The sequence below is a fragment of the Phlebotomus papatasi genome, chromosome 1 (genome assembly GCF_024763615.1).
Source record: "Phlebotomus papatasi isolate M1 chromosome 1, Ppap_2.1, whole genome shotgun sequence".
Taxonomy (NCBI): Eukaryota; Metazoa; Arthropoda; class Insecta; order Diptera; family Psychodidae; genus Phlebotomus; species Phlebotomus papatasi.
In genome coordinates this window covers 81,000,623-81,024,633 of record NC_077222.1, presented here as the reverse complement: position 1 = coordinate 81,024,633, position 24,011 = coordinate 81,000,623, and the positions used below count along the sequence as shown (strand labels likewise).

General features: G+C 32.9%; 1 protein-coding gene and 1 non-coding gene across 2 annotated transcripts in view; both read left to right on the top strand.

Annotated features, from left to right (window-relative positions):
* The window catches only part of LOC129810322 (GTPase-activating protein), a 35,029-nt gene that overhangs the window by 2,446 nt on the left and 8,572 nt on the right, over positions 1-24,011 (top strand). Inside the window, exons 2-5 of the mRNA XM_055860714.1 lie at positions 9,016-10,790; positions 21,072-21,310; positions 21,635-21,836; positions 22,803-22,954. Coding sequence (XP_055716689.1) covers positions 9,016-10,790; positions 21,072-21,310; positions 21,635-21,836; positions 22,803-22,954 — 2,368 coding nt within the window. The remainder of the gene's footprint in view (positions 1-9,015; positions 10,791-21,071; positions 21,311-21,634; positions 21,837-22,802; positions 22,955-24,011) is intronic.
* LOC129800124 (U6 spliceosomal RNA) lies at positions 18,749-18,856 on the top strand. The gene has a single exon (XR_008751598.1). It is a non-coding gene; the product is annotated as a U6 spliceosomal RNA (small nuclear RNA).

Here is a 24,011-nt window from a genome sequence, read left to right as displayed (position 1 = left end):
ATTGAGTAAATAACTCCGCTGGCTGAGTTGAAGGACCGACCGACTACAGGGCACTTTACCTTCAATAATAATAATCATTCAATAACAAAATACAGTGGGACCTCGATAGAGTCAATCTCCGATAGAGTCAACTTAGACCCAAATTAACTCCGATAGAGTCAACTTTTTGATTATTATTGAACTAATAATATTGTTTGCTCAAAATTAAAATCAGTGTTTTGGTGTATTAATGTAATGTTTTTAACAAGAAAAACAATATTATGATAAAATTCGTATATTAACCGTGTAATCAATTTTCGACAAAATAATTTTCTTTTCATGATTTTAAGCGTTTTGACCGATTGAAAGTTCTCTTGTCTTTTTTCTCTTGACTTAAGATTTTTTTGACTAAGCCCTATGATCCCGTATGACGTATTTTCCTGCACTCACAAAAACAAAAACGATTTTAGTGGTAAAGCAGAGGGGTATGGAGAAGAAATGAGGATCATAATAATCCACGGGTTGACTTATTAGGGGGTCATCAAAGACTCCAAGTACATATCTCTATTTAGCGCCGATTTTTCAGAACAAGAAGAAAATGAGAAAAATTGGTTTTATTTCTCTTTTTGTGAAGTTTAGAGCCATCGTTATGTCATAACGAAAAGAACAACTATCAATCTCTTCTTTCATACAATAACAGTTTAAAATAAATTCTAATTATTAACGTTAATTGCATCATAATTTTCAACAATTAAATATCTACCGGAGCTCTTTTAAAAAAAAAAGAGTAAAAAAGAAATCTTTAGAACACCATTTCCTTATCTTAACTTCGTGGATGAACCTCAATATTATCACATGGATAGTAATTTTCACTTAAGATACTTACTAGTTTGCCGAAACTTACCAAACATATTTGTTTTTTTTTGGGTCAGATCAAGATTTATGGGTTAATTAAATAATATTCGACAATCGTGTTAAATTTATCAATTATCTAGTACAAAAAAATAATACTCCTTTATATCGAAATTTCACATTTAATTTGATTTTTTTCGTACTCCGATAAAGTCACCGAATCCAATGGAGTCAACAGGCCTGGAAATAATTAGTTGACTCTATCGAGGTCCTACTGTATTTTAATTTAGACAATCCAAAATGTTCATAATCGCAAAATTTAGCAAATTTATTTCTCGAATTAATTGCGAAATATTAAAACTAAAAATAGACAGTTTTTTCTAATACAAAAATTTTAATATTTTTCAAAGTTTTCTGAGTATTTTAATAATTCTAAATATAATGCTACTCATGCTAATACAGAAAAAAGATACAAGTTAACAAAAAAACAAGCAATTTAAATGATTTAACAAAATGTGATAAAGCAAGTACTGTTAAGAAATTGATATAGTTAAGCCATATTGATAAGCATTAAATCTTAAAACCATTAAAATTAGATAATATAGGGGAGAATAATGTGCTGAACAGACCTATGGCTTAAGCTGGGAGACGGCTTAATGTAATATTATAATCAAAATAATGATTAGACTACATTATACCATCAGTTTCCTGCTAAGCCGTCTGTCAGTTCAAGCCGTAATGCCCTAGACACACTTACGACTTAAGCCGAGAGACGACTTAGCGGAAAATAATAGAAATGTAGTTTGAGGATTATTTCTAATAAAATTACGCTAAGCCGTCTCTCGGCTAATCCTCAGGTCTGTCGAGGCCCTTAGCCTGTCTAAGCAGGACATAAGGCAAAACTTGTCAAAACTACTAGAAAACTTGACAGGTTTTTGATGAGCATTGTCATTAGAATTTTAACTCTCCTTGACTTTTCTGAAGATCGTTTTCGTTTGCATTGAAACATCGAAAGGAAACGTTCTTTTCAAGACTTTTCTAAAAGCACATTTTGTGAAGATAAGGTTTGGTCTCGTTTGGAAAATATTGAAATTTGAAAACTTCAATTTGTCAAATTTTGCCCCCGTCGCCCCTACAGAGTTTTACTTCTACTTATGATCTTTCTGTAAAAAAAGGTCTCAAAGTCGAGTTCGAAATTTATTCGTGAAACTGCCCTATCATCCCCTAGTAATGCAAATAAAGCATTAGTATTGATAAACTATAGGTGAATGAATTTATGAAGTCTCTTTGCATAAAGTCAATTTTCAATTTCAAAAGCTATACCACAAAATTGTAATTTTAAATTTCTGTCACCTATTTTTAAAATCACAAATTAGTTCATTTAATTGAATATAAATTTTATTTTATAGCTAATATTAAAATTTAGAATAAATTAGAAATTCTAATTGGGAATTAGAATTTACAAAAAAAGAACGACTGAAAAGATTCTATAAATTTTTCATACAAGTGACATTTAAATGTTGTATTACAGACTAAGTGATAGTAAAACTCTATCAGATAGAGAGAGAAAAAAAAACTATGAATAGATCTAGAAAATACACAACAGTTTTTCATTATCCATTGAAAAGTGTTGAGAATGAAGATAGTGAGTTCATTGATGAAACAGTTGAGAGGAAGTTAATGGGAGTTTTTGTGTGTGTAGTGAGTTGACAACAAAAGGTGCCCATATTTTGTACAACTGATAATACCTCAAGCGAGTAGTTTACTCTTGAGACAGTACATTTAATTTGTCTAGGTATCATTTGCCAAAAATACCATTTAATACTGTATTTCCCAAAGACCTTTTAATGTTAATGTCTCTCTGTAAGAGATTTGATGAACTTTCCGCGGAGATTTCATAAAGGAAGTTGTTTGTTTGGACAAAATTTTTGATGGAAATGACGAGTGATTCAGGAAAATTTATAGTTCTTCTTAAGTATTAAATAAATAGAATTTCAAGATGATTGTAGTAGGAAAAAAAAATTCTCAATTTCGCTTCAGTCTGCACACAGAGAAGTGATTTTGAGAAAGCGGTGTTGAATTTGGGGTTGAATTTGGTGTTGGTGTTGCTTGAACACCAAACGTAGTAGCATTCACACCAAATTAACACCTAGTTTTGAATCAATGGTGTTCTATGAAATGCTTTGGCGGTGTTGTATTAACTCCGCCACAGAAATCTCTGAAATGGTGCAAAAGTAACACCATCAATTTTCTAAACAGTGCTGTTGCAACGCCAAACGGTGTTCGACGCTCACCATCGACCACACACACAGAAAAATGAAAAATTCTTAAACAGAAACACCCAGGAATTTAATTTCAAATCCCATCCAATGAATGCCAATGCCCTAATTCTAAATCCTTGATCATTTAGTTTTAGTTGCAAATCTGTAATTCTAATTGTAATCTCTAATTTTGGAATATCGTGTGTGCCGATGCAAGGGTTCCCGATATGCTTTGAATACATTATAGGAGTTCGTGGCGCAGCTGGAAGATGCTCGACTGTCATCACAAAGGTCGCGTGTTCAAATCTCGGCGCAGGCTTAAATGTTGGAAAAAGATTTTCACGCACCAAATGGCTTTGAAATACAGAGAATATCATCCAGGGAAGGCCCCAAGCCATCAAACAATGGTCAAAAATTAATAAAAATCACGCAGAAAAATGGAAAATTCTTAAATAGAAACACCCAGGAATTTAATTTCAAATCCCATCCAGTGAATGCCAATGCCCTAATTCTAAATCCTTTGATCATTTAGTTTTAGTTGCAAATCTGTAGACATTTTTCATTTATTGGTGTAAAAGGAACACCTATATTTTCTTGAGATGGTGTGATACAAAATCCACAATGGTGTTCCAACAACGCTAAATTTGATGTTAATAATTGGTGTAAAATTGGTGTAATCAGAAACCCAAAGCCGGTGTTAGTTACTTTGTCACACCACTTGGTGTATTCTGAACACCGAATTGGGGTTAGTTGATTTTGGGGTTGAGGTTGGTGTGTCCGACAACACCATTTGGAGTTGTTATGCCACTAAAATTTCTCTGTGTGTGACTTGTATAAATTCACCATAGACCCCAATTTTAATTCATTGCTGTCGCACTTCCTCTCTTCTCATTCGAGACGACAAAAAAAAGTGTTTGAGTACGAAAGGGGAAAAATTGTGCTTCTGGAGATGGGGAATGAGAAGGGGAAAAGTAAAAAAAAATTTAAATTTCAATGAAAATGATTCACAAGAAATTGTTGAATTGGAGTTGTGCGAAATTGTACAATGGATAATGGAAGATATACAAAAAAAAAATAAAGAGTCATGATATTCAAGTCACTCTCATTACTATTTGATGTGTGTGCAGCTAATAGTGATTATCAGGGTGTCATATAAAATATTAAATTATGTGTCCCAGTGTGTCTTTTTTATAGTCTTCACCTCATTCTCACTTGACTGACTTCTTTCCTCGCGGGTTGGTCTTCTTATGTGCCTTTTTTTTCGAGTGTGTGTTTTCTTTTTGTAACGGATGCAAAACAAAGAATGACTTCTTCGACACTGACGCAATTTATTTATTTTAAATGTTGATTTCTTTCGCTTTTAATTACCCCTGCGGAGCCTTTTTTTTTGTACTTCCTCTTGATGTCTGTACAGGATGAGGAGAATAAAAGAATCTAAAGATCATACTTAGGTAAAGGCGGTAAAGGGTAGAATAATTGCAGCGGAAAATATGAGATTTTTAGCCTTAAATGATTTTTTTATTACATTTTTAATTGAATTAGCCACTATTATTGTCGCGTCTTTGAAAAAAGAAAACTAACTAATTGTAACTCTTGAGTCTGCATTCTTTTCATGTCTTATTGACATCATGGTGCATTGTAAAAAAAATGTGTAAAATCTTAATACATTTTCAAATACAAAAATTAACGTTTAAAAAAGTGAAAGGGCAAACGGTGAGCGTACGTCGAAGGTGTAAGATAGCTCAGAAAGAAAACAGGAGTGACCATGATAACTTATTTTCGACACTATCGACTGTCGATTCTGAAAACTTTAAACGATAGCTGCGCTTCCTGTATCCAATATAAATGTTTATCAACTGCCTCATTCTTTTAAGAATGTTGCAATAAATGGCCTAACAATCCGTAAAAAGTAGACATTTTACTTAATCTAACAGATATAGATTTATCGATACTATCGATTCGATAGTATCGAAAAGTTATCATTCCACCCCAGATTTTCCCTTTTTTATAGACGAAAATAAATCATTTTTAACACCCTTTTTTTTGGAAAAAATTTGACTAAATTCTCATCGGTTTCCCACTAAATAATCCGAGAGACGGCTTAGGCAAAAACTGATGGAAATGTAATTTTATTATTATTTTGATTATAATTACGATAAGCCATCTCTCGGCTTAAGTCGTGTGTCTAAATATTTGTTTTTATGGCTTTTATTTACTAAAATTTTAATTTTTTTTAAACAGCGTTTTTTGACAACATTTTATTTTTGTAACATCTTCTCATTAATAATATTAAATTAACTAATTTTGATATTTTTTTGAGTAAAGGAAGAGTTTGATAGTTTGGAATTTCAGACTTTCTTAGAGCATAAGGTGTAAGGTAAAAAGAACACCTATTACCACTTTAAGAACTTGGCCTGATATACAAGAAATTTGAATTTCCTCTAGTAAGGCTTTTCATCAAAAATCGTTTTTTTTTAAAGGAATCTTCCTGTAGGTGGAATCGTCAAAATTTTGTCATTTGTCAATTTTTTTTAATGAAAATTGCTCCCCAATATGTAAGGGCCTTTAACAAGGGAAAGTAGATTGAAGAAAACACGTTATAATTACTTGCATTTTATTAAATATATTATATAAATTTTAATATTTTGACGAAATTATCAATAGGGTATTCTCTGCCCTAGGTTTCCCTTCCATCTAATGAGACTGACTGACTATCAGATATTTTATTACGCATGTCTAGAAATTTTGCTTTCAAGGAGACCTAATTTTTTTAATGAAAAAGGGTCTGTTATTGAATTGAGGAAAAGTACCTAGGGCACCTAGGATAATGGCCTCTACATACTAGAGAAATTTATGTTCATATGGAAAAAAATTCCCTACGCTTGTCTAGGAACAATTCTTCAATATGGACATGAATTTCTCTAGTATGTAGAGGACATAATTGTACCAAATTTTGGTCAGCTTGCAATTTCGGCCACATCTTCTGTTGCTCAAAATTCCATAAATTTTTTAGTTTTTGCGAAAAATTAACAAAAAATGTCTCTTCGAAGAACGAGATGATGTGAAAAAGACTTTGTAAGAATTCCGGAAGGGCAAGAAACTATGAAAAAGCTGGCCGAAATATTACCCAAAGCTATGTATATATTTTTATTCATTTTAAAATGGTTATAAGGAAAACAAATCATTAAAAAGAAATAACAAAAAAAATCAATTTATATTAAAATATTACATTTCAAACTTAAGACTTTGGCGCTTGCAAGCAACTATGCCGAAATATTAATTTCTTTTGAGTTATGTATGGTTTTTTATATCATCAAAATATACATCATATGGTGCTCATCAAAATGAACTATTAACTTTATAATTTTCTTTCCAATAAAATTGCCTTAATATTATATCTATTATACATTGTAATACAGTTTTAAATTTACATTGATTAGAACAATATTGAAAATATTAAAAAAAAATATCATAATTTAGTTTTAGAAAGGAAATTTCGATGGCTTAGAATATAAAACGAATAAGTCGCGTATAGCCAACTTTACAGGAGAGCGATTTCAAACTGAAATTTTGCATGCTGAATATATGATTTTTAAGATTTGAAACTCGTATAACTTTTGAGAATAATTACCCCTCTATCAGGTAAGACCGTCTCAAGACGATTTTCACAAAAATCACATTTACAGCGACAATAAAGGTTTTATTTATTTAAAAGTGCTTTAGTGTCCTCGGTAATAGTCTTACAAACATCTCTTGAAAGTTTGAAGTTTGAACTCATTTAGACTGTTCGTTTAGTTGTTATCCCCAGTTTCGTGTGACAGGTCAGAGAAAAAGCAACAAAAAACATTTGTGCAAAAAAACTCATTTCCAATTTCGATAAAAATACCGATTTAAAGTTATCTGACTAAATTAAATTCATTTTTTACTGAAAGATATGTCGTTCTACTTTGTGTATTTTATTTAAAAAAAAAAAAAATTGAAAAAAAAAGTAGGGTAAGTGTACCAAATTTCGGCATAGTTGCATGAAAGCGCCAAAGTCTCAAGTTTGAAATGTAATATTTTAAATACAAATTCATTTTTTTTATTCTTTCTTTTGTAAGAGTGTTGCTTGGAACCTTGTAAAGAGTTTACCGTCTTTATTTACTCTATAATCATTCTTAATACATTTTAAAATGAATAAAAATATAGACATAGCTTTGGTGCCCTATTTCGGCCACCTTCATTCTCATAGTTCCTTGCCCTTCGGGAATTCTTCTAATATCCTTTTCCGTCATCTCGTTTGTCAAAGCTACATTTTTGTTATTTTGCATTGTATAATCTCTAGAGTACGTAAAATCTAAAGTTCATAGAAATTCGAGGAACAAAAAAGTTTGCCGAAATTGCAAGCTGGTCGAAATTTGGCACACTTACCCTAAAAATGTGAATTTTAGAAGCAAAAAGAGTTTCAAAAAATTTTTATATTTTCTCACCTAGCGCCTAAACTAATAGAGATAATAAAGAATGGATGGTATTTTCGACTTTATTGGATCATAATTATCCTAGAAAACGCTTTCTTACAATTTTTTTCGCGTATTAAAGAAAACACTGTTAGAGGGTTACCTTTCCGGTATAAAATTCACAGCTAAGGTAGAGGGTATCAAGGTGTACCCGAAAAGCGAAAAAACGATTTTTTACAAAAAAAATCGACTTATTCGACTTATATTCTGGCAAGTCGATTTGATATATTCCAATAATTGTGGTTTTTAGTTGAGTACGTGTACGTGATTACCTGAGATTCTTCAAAAACTTATTGAAAAGGTTTAATATTATAGTCTATAGAAAAGTCAATTAAGGATTAAGCTTTACATTTTTAGATTACATTTTCTTGAAAGGGTATTAAGTTATCTAAACAGGGTATTAGATACAGATTTAAGTAAAAAAAAATCATATTTTTGTTCGTATCATTTACTTTTTTTGCATTTCTGAATTGCTTCTTTAATAGTTAATATTCATAATGACCAGAGGGGTGACATCAGCTCTGAAAAATGCGATCAGTTTTAGTGTAATTTTTTTCCTGTTTTCGTACACATTTCACGAGATATCTCCAAAACTACGTAGGGTGCCAATTTAGGGTTTTCGGTTGCCTCTTCGTTATTAAATTGGCTTTTATTTTGTATTAGTATTTTTTTACTAATTCATTCTACAATGACAGAAAACAGCTAATAAACTCAAAAGTTTTTTCGGTTCGCTAGAAACATATGGAAAATATAAGAAATGTCATGCCCCTGATAATGACCAAAAGAAAGCCATTACTTTTCACTCTTATTTCCAATATTACGTTTAAATTTCGGAATTGACTATGCGTAACATTTTCTTCGTATCAAATTCCGCCTCTAGACACTTATAATTAAATCAAATAATCTGTACAATTTACAAAAATTTTATAAGAAATTTGAAGAAAAAAAAATTACTAAAACAAATTGTACGCTTTGATCACATCTTTCCATTGTGTCTGGTCTTTATTTGGGTCTTTAGGTCTTTAATTACCAAGTTATTTCTTGCGATTACACGCCTTTTTGGGAATTTTTCGTAACAGTATGAATTTTTTTTTTGGCTTTTGAAAGGGAACTCTCTCTCTCTTAAAAATGCGTAATTGGATGTGGTCAGAATATGAATCCATTAAAGTTTCAGTCAAATGAATAAGCTGAAATACATGAAAATTAAGATGGATTGGACTGCTGAAAATGCCTCCATAAACCAATTGTTCTCACTGGGTACTCTCATGCTAGATTTTTGATTAATCTATTTGGAGGTTTTCTCATACAAATTATATTGGAGGATGGCGAGAGAGAGAGAGGGGGGAAATTAGCTGTATCTTAGTGATTAAATGAATTTCTTTTTTTTTTTTTCTTTCTCTCTGTCGCTGTCTGGGGGACTTTTGTAGGGGATGCAAAAGACCTCGTGGGACGCAATGGGGGTGCAAATGGATCAACTGGTGTCCGCGATGTCTATTGCACAATTGCCCTCGATCAGGAAGAGATCTGTCGGACGCCAACAATTGAACGGACTCTAACACCTTTCTTCGGGGAGGAGTATCAATTTGAGATTCCACGGTATTTCCGGTATTTGTCGGTATATGTGTGGGATCGGGATAGGCACCTGAAGCAGGTGAAGGCAGTGGGAAAGGTGGCAATCCGACGAGAGGATCTGCATGAGTACAATGACAAGGATTACTGGTTCTCATTGAGGCCAGTGGATGCAGATTCAGAGGTACAGGGATTGGCACATATTCAGGTGACGGTGGACGATGGTGCGGGGAATCTGAAGAGAAAGTCGGATTTTGATGATGTGACCAGTAGTGGTGAATGTGACGATGAGGCTGGAGATGATGATGATGATAGATATGAAAGTGAGAGAAATGTGACACGAAATGAGAGTCTCAGACAAGCGATAAGGACAAGCAATACATTGACAAAGACAAAGAGCATCTTTGGACATACGGATCTCAGTTTATGGAGTGGTACACAATCCAAAAAGACCAGTGTCAATATGCTGGACACTCTGAGTCCCTTTCGGGGTGAGATGAAGGGTCGTGTGGCAGTTAGGATTGTGGAGTGTGGGAATTTGGCCAAGAAGAATGGCAATTGTGATCCCTATGTTGTCCTATCTGCACTCTATTCCAACAATCGTGTAATTAAGAAGCGTACGAAGATCCGCAAAAAAACTATCAATCCAGTGTTTGATGAAACTGTGGTATTTGATATGAGTGTTGATGGGGATTCGAAGAGTGATGGGAACAATGCGTATACGATAGTGCCACTCGGTGGAGCAGATCTCTGTGAGATCACGGTGGGTGTATGGCATAGTGGTGGAATGGGTGAAGATGTGTTTCTCGGTCAGGTGAAATTGCCCTTGCGCGGGCGTCAGGAGCAGAATGCCATTCAACCAGATGCCTGGTACTTCCTTCAACCACGTCCATCCCATTCTCGCCCAGTGACATCATGTGCCACACCAAATGGCACAAGACTGAGCTGTAACAGTTCCCTGGGTACCCTTCGGCTGAGGCTCCACTATGCGGCTGATCATGTATTTCCCCTGGCCACATACGATGCCCTGCTCAATCTTCTGTTGCAGAGTGTAGAACAGCGACCGGTGACAACGACGGCCGTTCACATTCTCGGTGAAGTGGTGTCCAATAAGACAGATGTGGCTCAACCGCTAGTGAGATTATTCACATACAAAAACAAAATAGCCCCAATGATCAAAGCACTGGCTGACTATGAGATCTCTAAACTTACGGATCCCACGACAATCTTCCGTGGCAATACTCTGGTGTCCAAGATGATGGATGAAGCAATGAGACTGACTGGAATTAAGTATCTGCATCAGACACTACGGCCAGTGGTAGATGATATTGTTCAGGAGAAGAAACCGTGCGAAATTGATCCGTCACGGCTGAAAGACACCAGTGTCATCGATGGTAATCTGCAGAATCTGCAGGAGTATGTGGAGAGAGTGTTCAATGCCATCACTACAAGTGCTGTGCGATGTCCCGCCGTTCTATGCCAAATATTCCATGATCTCAAGGAATCCGCCAAACACTTCTTTCCTGACAATCGTGAAGTTAGATACTCAGTTGTGTCTGGATTCATCTTTTTGCGTTTCTTCGCACCAGCCATCCTTGGACCGAAACTCTTTGACTTAACCACCGAACCATTGGTAAGTGTTATTTTTTCTTCTAATCAATTATTTTTATTTATTAAATCAATTTGGTTTGGGTTTTAGGGTAAGTGTGCGAAATTTCGGCCAGCTTGCAATTTCGGCCACCTCTTTTGTTCCTCGAATTTCCATAAACTTTTAGATTTTACGTACTCTAGAGATTATACAATGCAAAAGAATAACAAAAAGTGCAGCTTCGACAAACGAGATGACGTAAAAAATATGTGAAATATGGAAGAATTCCCGAAGGGCAAGGAACTATGAGAATGAAGGTGGCCGAAATAATGCACCAAAGCTATGTCTATATTTTTATTCATTTTAAAAAGTATTAAGAATAATTTTAGAGTAAATAAAGGCGGTAAACTCTTTACAAGATTCCAAGCAACACTCTTTCAGAAGAAAGAATAAAAAAAAATCAATTTGTATTTAAAATATTACATTTCAAACTTGAGATTTCGGTGCTTGCATGCAATTATGCCGAAATTTGGCACACTTACCCTAACTCCTTTCAAACCATTACAAATTTAGTGAGCTAATTCCATGATCTTTTTAACTTAAAATATTTAAGTTCAGGAATTAATTGAATCCTGCAAAAAATCCTAGATCGGATTTTATCGATTTTAAATAGTCAGAAAAATGTTTTTCCCAGCGTCTCTATTTTTCTTCGAGTACTCGGAATCCTAAAAGACCAGAAAATGATAAAAATGGTAACAAAATGAATGGGACTTATTGGTTGCAAAATTAGGATTGATTATAAAAACCAGATTTTTTGTTATAAAAACCCATAATAGTATTTTAGGTCATACTTCTTTAAAAAAAAATTGATAGATCAATGACCTCAAAATTACATTAACCCATGTACAGACTTACGGCTTAAGCCGAGAGACGGCTCAGTGAAAAGCTGATGGAATGTAATCTTATCATTATTTTGTTTATAAATTCGTTAAACTGTCTCTCCGGGTTATGTCGTCCAGCACATTACACGTCACACGCAAACTACACGATTTTGAATAATTTATTTCTGGGTATAATTGATATCCAAAACATTGCGGGTTAGTTATTAATTACTTTATTTCTTCAGTCACGTGGAAAAAAATAAACCTACAGAAGCAAAAATACATTTTGTTGCTCTTTTTTCGGTACACAGTGACTTTATGCAAAGATTTTGTATAAAATTGTGCTCGGTAAGTTTAACATCGCATCGATTTTAATGAAATTTTTCTTCAAACTTCTTCCTGATGTAAATTCTGGTTGTCAATTTGTTTTCTTGAATAGTCACTTTATATAAATAAATCGAGTTTGAAATGAATATTTCTGTTAAGTATTTAGATTTAGTGACCGTTAAAGACTTGTTTTTGATAGGAGCTTCCCACGCCTCCTTAATAGATATTTTGTCCTATCACAATAATCATCTATTAATCTGTAAGTAACTAATTCCAAAATATGAACATTTTATCACATGCATTTTTCGTATAGATTAACTGAACGAGTTAACGTAATACGAAAAAATGATTAAAAAATTTATCGCCTATCCGATCGGAAAGGAATTAAAAATTCTGCTAAAATTAAAAATATGTTTAGGAGGGGGATGTGAGGGTATACGGAGCTGGTAAAAAAATACATTACGTACATTAAAAACTAAATTAAATAGATTTATTGATTAATTTTAATTAAATTAAAGTACTAAGTTAAATTATGGCTAGGTCTAATTTCCTTTGGAAATACGCGAAAAATAACGTTGGGTACAGTGGGTTAACAGTGACAAAAGTGAGGATCATCTAACGGTATATTTTCCTGTGAAAAGTCAGAACAAGATTTTTATGGTCGTACTCTTGATTATTTGACACCCTCGTCCTCTAAAGGTTAAAAAATGGGAAACGGATTATTCAAATACAGAAATATTTTTTTTTTACTTATAGAATCTTATTTTGTTTTCTAAATAATATGAAAAAAAGTGATTTTTAGGGTCACACCACACCAGTGACCCACTACTGGTTCTTAACCCTTTAAGAACGATAGGGACACCGGTGTCCCAACAATTTTTTTTTCTACAGCCTTCAAAAGTTACCTCTAACTAAGACGTCGGAAAAAGTGAGTGTAGCTGACCACCAATTTTTGACCCTCTTGTCCTTAAAGGGTTAAAAGAATTAATAAAATTGTTTAGTGGTCGCAGTCTCGGGAAAAGCATCATGCTACTAAATTGGGGCATTCTCTTGCATTTTATGTGTACTGGATCACAGCCGAATTATAATTCATCTAAAGAAGTGCTGAAGCTGGTTCTTGCGTTTTGAAGTATCAGTAAAAATTTATTATCTTACTAAAATGGTTGATCCACTCGATCTCAAAGAATTAAAAAATGGGTCCCTAATTGCTATGAGGCGGTTCAAACTTATTAAGGATTCAGATTCAGACGCCTTTCCAAGGAACTAAAACTTGACAAAATCGGTTAAGAAATAAACGAACTCAAAAGCAGTTAAACATTCGACCTTGAAGAAGCGTTGAGGGAATGAGTCAAAGTTATAATCGTAGATAAATAAAAGTTGATCTAAACGCTTTATAAATCATCCAAATATGAAAATTGGCAGAATTTGCTTTTAATTATATTCCAAAAACGATTTCAGAGATGATATGGAAGGGTAGTGGAAAATCAAATCATGTAAAGATCATGTAACTGACGCGTAGATCGACTTGGAACGAGTACTCTGCACCCTAATACCCTAGGTACACTTACGACTTAAGCCGATAAAATAATGATCAGATTACATTTCCATCAGTTTCTGACTAATCCGTCTTTCGGCTTAAGAGGAATGGCTTATGCCCTAGACACACTTACAACTTAAGCCGAGAGACGACTTAATAGAAAATGATGGAAATGTAGTTTAACGATTATTTCTAATATATTTACGTTAAGCCGTCTCTCGGCTAATCCTCAGGTCTGTCAAGGCCCTTATAGTTAGTTTGAAACTGATGGAACTTTAGTTTTCATTATTTTAATTATAATTACGTTAAACTGTCTCTCGGTTTAAAGCGTAACTGTATCTAGGGCATAAGTCGTTATCTCTAACAGTTTAACCTCTGACTCTGTGTTTAACAAACATAGTGATCTCCTTTTTCTCTAAATTATGTAAAAATCCTACGAGGAAATACCTGGAAATTATCAAAGTAATATCAATCTCCATATAGAATTAAAACTTTAATGATACGGGAAATGCAATTAATGCCATCTTCAATGAATAAATCCATTAATAAAAAATCCGTCTTTTCTGAACTGTCGTTTCAAAGGCCAATTTTATTACAGAAAACTCTTTGCTAAAAGATTGCCCCAAATTTCTCATGTCATTAATCTCAAATTTTCGCTGAAGAGGATGAGGGGGTAGAACGCCCTTTATTGCTTCAGCCACGTGTCACCAACACGGGGAGGATGACGAAACGTGGAGCTGAATGTAATACTTTAAGCTAGATATATGAAAAAAACACGGTAGCATAGATTTTTAATGGAAAAATTATAATCGAATTACAAACTCTTGGTCCTTAAATCTCTCCTAATATATTTTTCAATGCGGTATCTATTTTTGCCACAAAATCCTACCATCCATTGAAGTTAGGCATGGCATGAGAAATACAGAGTTGATTCATCTGGCAAGGACGGGGTAGTAGACGGGGTAGATGAATGTGCACTCACCGGATAATATTACAACAGAGAGTGAGTGGAAAAAACGTGTGTCCTGTTCTTCGTATCGATGACGTCAAGTGGTGTACTTGTGGGAGGACATTTTTTATTGTTCCATGAGGAGGATTGACACAGAAATAGAGACATGCCTAGGACGCAAATTCAACCCTCTTTTGGTTAAAACTTTTGCTCTTTTGTATTTTACCAAGTGTCTCTCTGAGGAGTTTTTTTATATTTACTGAAACTATCATATTTTATTGATTTTGTCTTTGTGTGGTTTTTTCAATGATATATTCAGTAAAATGTTTGAGAATATAGCTCTCTAAATATATTTAGTGGAAATGGTAGAAATATACATTTTCAACTGAATTTGAGGATATTATTTTGGGAAAATGATGAATGGAGAAGTTGGAAAATTTATAAATTTATAATGATCTTACATTGAAACAAGAGATAAAGGAGCAATAATTACTTCTTTAAATATACAAACTATTAAAAAGTAAATGAAGGAAACTAAAGACAAAGTAGTATAAAGTGTAAAACATTAAGAGGAGGATTGTTCTAATTTGCGTGCCGATTTGACTTGTTTCATTGTTAAGACAACATTAAAATAGAGCAGACATTTATCACCCCACCTAATTATCGTCGCTTGGACCAGAAATTGTCGTAAATTAGTCGTCACCTAAATCAGCAATTCTTGTAAAGTCTGCATAATTTTTAGAATTATTGATATATAAGTGATGATTGCATGCATACAGATGATATACAGCAAGTGATAATCCATCGATGTCTTGTTTTGTTTATTTAGATTGTCCTTAACTTTAATTTTAATTTTATTACTTGTAACTATGTCAATCTGTTTTTGAGCTACTGCATTTAACGGTAAAACTACCACGTTTTTTTTAAGTAGATGTACTCGAAGATCAGTTTAAGATAAAAGGACATTTGTATCAATAATATGCCCATATCATACCAAGAAATCTATTGCAATGAAATTAATTTACTTTACAGGTTTTGTAGGGGAATTGTGTAACGATATGACAATGCCATAGGGGAAACTGGGGCAACACCAAACATTGAGATTTTTTAATCGGATATTCGGCTTCAGAGTATAAGACCTATAGGAATTTATAGGCACTATAGGGATGCTTGTCCACTGAAGAATTGGTCGATATAGTCCAAGTAGCTTAGAAATAAAAATTAGTGTTTGGTGGTACCCCGTGTTTGGTGGTGCCTCAGTTTCCCCTATGACAAATTTTTGCGTTAAAATTCGGGAGCAGGACACCATTAAAGCCCAGTATGGATCAAATGGCCATTTCAAGGAGCTTTATGAAACTTTTAGTATCTGATATGAATCTGATTTTTATTACTTTTTTCCGAATAAACCAAAAAAAAAATTTTTATTTATCATACTGTAACTGTATTCCCCTACTGGGCAGTTCAAAAGCCTTCCCAACGATACCATATTTCTCATGCTCAATTACTAACAAAAAAAAGAAAATTACAAAAAAAACTCTTTGCAAATTTTTACATTCCTAAAAATTCACAAATAATACAGTTTTAGCAAATTTTTGCATTTTTTGAAAATTACTCAAAAAAAATCTTTTTGCAATATTCTTGTATTATATTTTTGTTATTGTAAAAGTGTTTTTTATAAAGCTATTCATTTTGCTCCAACATTTTGGACAGTAGAGAGAAGTGGTTCACACTCCTTTGAATTAGGTCACCTTTGAAATTAGGCTTTTGTTCTCAGAAGAACAGAACCTTATCATGATAATTTCTTATCATGATAAGTACCACTAACTACTTGCGAAGCTAAATTAAATTATGGTAAGACTCAGAGTTTTTTTTTAATTTCGTTGAAAACTTGTCAAAATTGAATTAAAAAGGGTAATTTTCCAAAGGTACACCAATTCAAAAGTGTCCCATTTCCCCCTATTTTTAAAAAAAAAAATTGAAATTGAAAACTATTTGTGGGTTTAGTGGTATGAGGCGCATTGGGCTCAAAGGGCTCAAGTGTTAAAAATAAAATAAATAAAGAAATTTCGAAGGTTCATATATGAATTTAAATAAAATCATAAATGTTTAATTGTCTCAAAAATATGTATTTTCGAAAGCAATGTATACGTGAAACTAGCCCACACTCCCTTACATTGAAAAAGTATTGGAAAAACAGAAAATAAAAAAAAATGCATGAAGGCTTGCTATACCGTCGTTGCGGGTGACTTTGCACTCGGGGGGTGACTTTGCACTCTACTGTCCGTAAGACTTTCTTAAATTCTAGCACTTACTGATGGTGTTCGCTGATCCGGTCTACCATGTCAAAGTATATAGGGATATGTTATGTACCAAGTGAGGTACAATGATCCTCAAAAGGATTGTTATAGTTTCAGTAATAGTCAATGAAGTGCTAATATAGGTATTTTGTCAAAAAACGGCTCCGTGAAAAAGTTATCTATGAAGGGGCAATTCCAAAATCGATTTCAGAGTAGTAAATTACTCAAATCTATTCTAAATTTATCTGGCTAGAATAATCCACTTCGATTGTGTTGATTATTTTTATTCAAATACTTTTTTCCCTATTATCTTCCTAAGAACGCATGATTTATGTTATAAAATTGCATATAATGGTCTTTCTAAAGCTTTATTATAGAAGTATTTGGTTAAAAATTATCCAATTTTTTGGGAACTTAAGATAAAATGACCGAGATCTACAAGATGGTATGGTCGCCATCTTGATTTGACGTTTCTGTCCGCCATTTTGAATAACTGTCAAAACAAAAATCTCATCCGATTGAGCTGAAATTTTAGTATGTTCTAGTTGATATCAAGGCCTTTTCAGAACATATATAAAATCCGACCTAGGTCAAGTGATTGTCTGGATATAGGGGCTCCAAGTTTAAAATTTTGACACTTTCATGAATACAGAACAACGAGGAGTTTCTTTTATCAAAACCATCACAAAAAAGACAGCGCTATCGTTAGGCGATGAGATATAACAAACAAATAAAAAGAAAAGTAATGTTTTTGTTTATAACAGCGCATTATTTGAGAATCCTATAAACTGTTTTCGCAAAGATGAAAAATAAAAAATTAATTAAATGTGCATTTCGTTTATTTTTTTTTTAAATTATGTTAGAGTAAATAAATATATAAAATAAAAATCTCTACCATTTTTAATGGTTACTGAGGCATTTCGTTTAGGTTTCAAATATTGAAGATTAAAAAATAAAGACCGTCAAAATATGAGTATTACAAAATTTTAAACTTTGAGTCTCTGTATCTAGGTAAATACTTGACGTAGACTAGAACATAGATGCGTTTTGAAAAGGTCTTAACATCAGCTACAACATACTAAAATTTCAACCCAATCGGAGCAGTTTTAGGGTTTGACAGTTATTCAAAATGGCGGACAGAAACGTCAAATCAAGATGGCGACCACGTCATCTTGTAGATCTCGTGCATCTTACCCTTAGATGTGAAGATCTTAATTGTCGTTTATTACCAGAAATGGTTTATTTTTTAGTATTTATCAAAAAGTGCAAAGTCACCCGCACCTTATCCCAAGTACAAGCCTTTTTTCTTAATTTTTTTTAACATGGTTAAATATTATAAAATTAATGTTAGTGGCACAAAATCCGTTCATTAACAACTGAATACAAATAATTTTATCCATTCACCCCCCTCCCTTCACTTTAACTATCCACTTTTAGAGGGTAAAGTTGAAAAACAGCGAAAAAACGTGCAAAGTCACCCGCAACGACGGTACGTATCTTAGACATAGATTAAATTATTTTCTGCATGGATAATTTTCATTTATTTACTGGCCAATGCAGAATACTCGCCAAAATGGAAAATGTTATTATTTTATTGTTATTTATTAAATAAAATGGTAAATTTACTGTAACTCAAATTCTTTGTTTGATAATTTATTTGCCGGTATATTAGCGATTATGGCTAGCAAAGTAAAAGAATTATTTAAAACGGTTAATTAGGTAAGTTATTCTTGAGGGATTTATTCTTAGAATTTAGAAAAGCCTTTAGAAGAAATAACTGGGGATACTTGGAAGTGGATATACCTATGGACAAAATATTCGTCATATGCAATAAATAGATAAATAGATAAATTTATTCATCAATAATGCTTTCGAAGTACAGTTTCGTTTTAATGAGAGCAAAACGGTGTAAAAGCTCTTTCTCAGGTTGTAATATGCCAGTCATGTAAGAACATGTTCGGATTTATTGAATAGACAAAATCCTAATAAAAGAGTAAAAACAAAAACAGGTCGTTCTTGCTTCGGTAGATCATATACTAAAATTGAAACGATACAGAGAAGATCATCATGGCCCCTGCGCAAGAATGACACGCATTATGAAACATATTTAAAAATACGAAAAAGTTAATTTTCGAGAATAAAGATATTTTTTCCCTTTTTCGATTTTCAATTTTCTGAAAACTCCAAATAATTATAAAATTTGGCAATATACAATGAAACAGAAAAACACCATTATTATTTTCCAAAAACATACTCATTGTACATATTTTTTCGCGATTTTTTTCCGTTTTTGATGTTTTTTTAAGTTTATAAAAAGATGCCAAGAGCTTGTTTCTAAATAGATTTGGGCAATCTTAGCTTCGTTGGAAAGGCTTTTGACTCTGTAAGAAGTCTGAACTGGTTCACAGGTTATGACCTGGTAATGAAACGATTGTGAACCAATATTGTTTCATTTTTAAATTGTTAATAAATCTATTTAAATCGATTGTTAACCGATAAACATTAAAATTACTTATGTGAAAAAATTTGCAATAAACCCAACATTTAAACCCATTTTTACGAATTAAACTACTCTTAAAGAAAAGATTTGTAAAGTGGTCAAACTGATAGTATTAAAATTTTTATTAAATTCTCAATTTGACAGAACTTTTTCTCACATTTTACGTGAAAAAAAAAAACTTCTTTTGACAAAATTTTGACAAGATCCATTTGGAGTGCTTCACAATTTTTTTTACACATTTTGTAATGAAGAACATACTTTTGATAAATTACTTGTAGAAAAGAAAAGTTCAGGATATGGGGATGTTGTAGTGGGGCATACCTTTGAATAGGATCACCTTTGAAATAAGGTTTATTTCTCCTATTTTTATATGGAACTGGAGACTTATGCCCTAGACACACTTCTGACTCAAGCCCAGAGACGGCTTAGCGTAATCATATGCAAAATAATAATTTGTCTAAATTCTCATATATTTCCCACTAACTAAACCATTTCTCGGCTTAAGCTGAGAAACAGATTAGTTAGAAACTAATGAAAATGTAAGATTATAATTACGTTAAGCCGTCTCTCGGCTGAAGTCGTAAGTGTGTCTAGGGCATAAGTCTCAATTGCATTTAAAAATAGGAGAAAGAAGCTCTATTTCAAAGGTGTTCCTATTCAGTGATTGGGTAAATTAAGCTAATTCAAAACCTGCTTCAAATGAAAATTTTTCGCTACTCCAAATGGAAACGTCACTGTTTTCATGATAAATACAGTACTAAATTATTATATTTATATATTTGCTACACCTCACTTTCATTATTTAGTTAATTTTGTTCTAAATAAAGCGAAAATCTATTCATATTCACAAATTTTAATTTGTTAATTTCTCAGAAAAATTAAAAGTGTACCTTTTCATCATTGGATTTTTCATCGATCGACCATGTTTTCCAATAAAAAACACAATGAGGTGACTGTTGTTTATTCGTTTTGTTTAACATTTATGTCATATTTCTGGCTAATTTTAGTTAAATTAAGTGCTAATCCTTATTGTTAACGGTACGTGAAGTTTTCTAATGAAATAATTACGTATTTCGTAAACAAAAAGGATTTTTCTGAAGTGTCTGCAAATGTTTCAATAGGAAACCCCGGAAATATAATTTTTTTTGGAGAGATTTTCTTATTGTTTTAGATGAGAAAGGAGAAAAGACCATGAATAAGAACAAATCCTGCACTCAAGAGCAACTCAACAAGGTTTTGGAAGCCTTTCGTCGCGGTTTCACTTACGCTGTTTGTCTTCAATTAGAAACTTTCCCTTGTCTCCATTTGGATTAATTTGTTTCCAATAGAAGCATTTTACACTCGCGTATTTTTCTTGTATTTAAGAAGTTTTCAAATTATATCTAAAGAATTTTCACAAAACAGTATTATTCTAGAAGAGTCAAGGAGCAAATCAATGTAGGGGAAAGTGCTCTCCCTTCGAACGTTCATGCCTTCGAATAATGTGAATTTCTTTTGTTTTTCGTAAGAGATTTACACTAAATTATCACGGAATTATGAACAATTGATGATAAACCAACTAATATTTAATAGAAATGTGTAAGTCTCTTAAGAAAACTAAAAGAAAATTCACATTATTCGAAGGCATGAACGTTCGAAGGGAGAGCACTTTCCCATAATTCTCTTCAGAAAAAAAATATGAACTTAATGTGTTGAATCTTCTATCAAAGTTAAAGTGCCTGGAAATGGTTTAGAATTAGGACATTTACCCTACGCTTTTAATTTTATTAGTTTTAATTTTTTTTAGTTCCCAATTTCACTACGAAAATTTCAAATTATCTTTTATTTTTTTTTAGGACGAACAAACAAATCGAACATTTACGCTCATATCAAAGACAATTCAATCTCTGGGAAATTTGGTGAGTTCGAGATCGGCTCAGCAATTGTGCAAGGAAGAATATACAGGGCAACTGTACAAGGCATTTTCCACGGAAAAGCACGTGATGGCCGTAAAGCATTTCCTCGAGGTTGTTTCAACAGTTGGTGCCAGTTGCGATGGGAGTAAGGAACAAGAGCCAATTTTGCTGAAAGAAGGGTAAGTCGATGGGCTTTCTATATTATCTCTATAATGCCAAATTTTAATGAGTATATTTTCCATCTAACATGTGTGATTTTTCTTAAAAATTATTATGATGCCTAACAATTTTCAATTGTGCGCTGTGTGGATTGTGTTACAGAGAATGGTAAGGAGTTTTGTGTTTATAAGTGGGAGATGTTTTGTTTGTCATCTCTCTTTATCATTGTGTTTCTATTTTGTATGAAAATGCTTACGTGTTTTTATTTCCTTTTTTTTCGTCTTTGTTCCTCCTGCAATTGTTGTATTTTAATTGCTATTCTTAATGTTAAATGTTCGTTGCAGGATGATGACAAAGAGAGCTCAAAATAAGAAACTCTTCTTCAAGCAGAGGAATTTCAAACAGAGATATTTTCGCTTGACCACCCAATCGCTGAGTTATTCAAAATCTAAGGGCCAGAAACCCACCTGTGATATACCATTGTCGGACATTTTAGCTGTTGAGAGATTAAATGAATGTAGCTTTAAGATGCAGAATATTTTCCAGGTAAGTTCAAAAAAAAAAGTAAATAAATAAAAAAAGAAAAGAGCACCAAAAAGAAAAAAATATATAAAAATAAATAAATCTAACGACTCCATTGAAAAAGAGCCCACGTAATTATGAGAGGTGGATAAATAATGAAAATTGTGGGTCATCTCCAACACTATTATGCTCATGTCAATTTCCGCTCTTGGGGACAAACTACACAATAATGGGAATTGGGACATATTTGTATTTTATTATTTTTCACATATTTTTGCCTGGTGTCTCTCACTCCCTCAAATAATTTATTATTCATCTCAGAGAGTCACTAAATGTGAGTTTTATGTGTCATTTGAACGCGTGGAATTAATATTACTGAGTGGAATTTAATTGCTTTATTCTCTTGTACACATTTTGTGCTCATTCTGAATTGCACATATAGAAGACTGCGTGTATTAAAATCGGTCATATGGTTGTTTTTTTTTTCTGCTCAAACCAATGGATGGGATGGATGGAACAAGTGAGGCTGCGGAGAAGCAAGGAAAAAAAAAGAGTTTCTCCCACAATGTAATCAATGTTGAATTATTGCAAGAGAAGTGCAAAAAAAAAGTGTACTTGTAATTCAAGTCGGAAGACTTCGCAAATCAACTTAATTGTTTATTCAGTGCCAGTGAGGAGTGAGAAAAAAGAGGCTGATTTTTTTCTTTGCTTCTTCTCGCCATTCCCATCATCCAAAATCGTTGACTCTTGAGAGAGCGCGTAGATGAGAAGAAAGAGTAGAGGATGTGTAGTATATGAGGAGAAGAAAAAAAAGCCTCTTACATCACATGATATTCCACAACATTTTCATTCTCTTTTTTCCACATGTTTTTCTCGATCTCTCCCATGGACTCTTTTCACTATATGTCTTTTGTACACAAAGTGCAAATTTCATTTAAAAAAAAAAACGAAGAAACATTGTAATCTTTTTGTTTAAACTATTGTCGACAGATCGTGAGGAAGGATCGTCCCCTGTACGTTCAAACGGCAAATTGCGTGGAGGAGAAAGAGTGGGTGGATCTCTTGCGGAAGATTTGTCAATCAAATGCAGAGCGTCTTGAACACTACCATCCATGTGCCTATATCAACAACATGTGGACATGGTAAGTCACTTTTTTTCATGGACATAAAAAAAACACTTATGCATTTAACTGACTAATTGGGAAATCCATATTTGACTTATTGAATGTATTAATGACACTCGCAAATATTTCATTGAAAATTATCAAACAGAAAGAAATTGTGTAAAACACACGTAAATGTTTGATTGGCTTTTTTTTATTTGGCCAATTTGTAAAGAGAGAGGAGAAAAAAAATTATTTTCCCAATATACTAGGGTAAGTGTGCCAAATTCCGGCCAGCTTGCAATTCCGTCCACCTTTTTTGTTCCTTGAATTTCCATGAATTTTTAGATTTTACGTACTCTAGAGATTATACAATGCAAAAGAATAACAAAAAATGCAGCTTCGACAAACGAGATGACGTGAAAAAGACATTGGAAGAATTCCCGAAGGGCAAGGAACTATGAGAATAAAGGTGGCCGAAATAGGGTACAAAAGCAATATATACATGTTTATTCATTTTAAAATGTATTAAGAATGATTTTAAAGTAAATAAAGACGATAAATTTTCTACAAGGTTCTAAGCAACACTCCTTAAGTAGAAGGAATAAAAAAAATCAATTTCCATTAAATATATTACATTTCAAACTTGAGACTTTGGCGCTTGCATGCAACTATGCCGAAATTTGGCACACTTACCCTACATTTAAAATTAAAAATCTGAAATTTTAGAGATCACTGAGACAAAGAAAGCTTAAAGATTTAAATTCAAACATTTAGTATCAGATTTTCTATTCTGAGTCAAACACTATAATACAGGCTTCAGAAATAGGGCTTAGGGGAAAGTACTCTCCCTTCGAACGTTCATTCCTTCGAATAATGTGAGTTTTCTTTTATTTTTCGTAAGAGATTTACACATTTTTATTAAATATTAGTTAGCTTATCATCAATTATTGATAAATATGTGATAATTGTGTATAAGTCTTTAGGAAAAATAAAAGAAAATTCACATTATTCGAAGACATGAACGTTCGAAGGGAGATTACTTTCCCCTAGCCATACAAATTAACTTTTCTAATATCTTATCCAAGGGCCCATC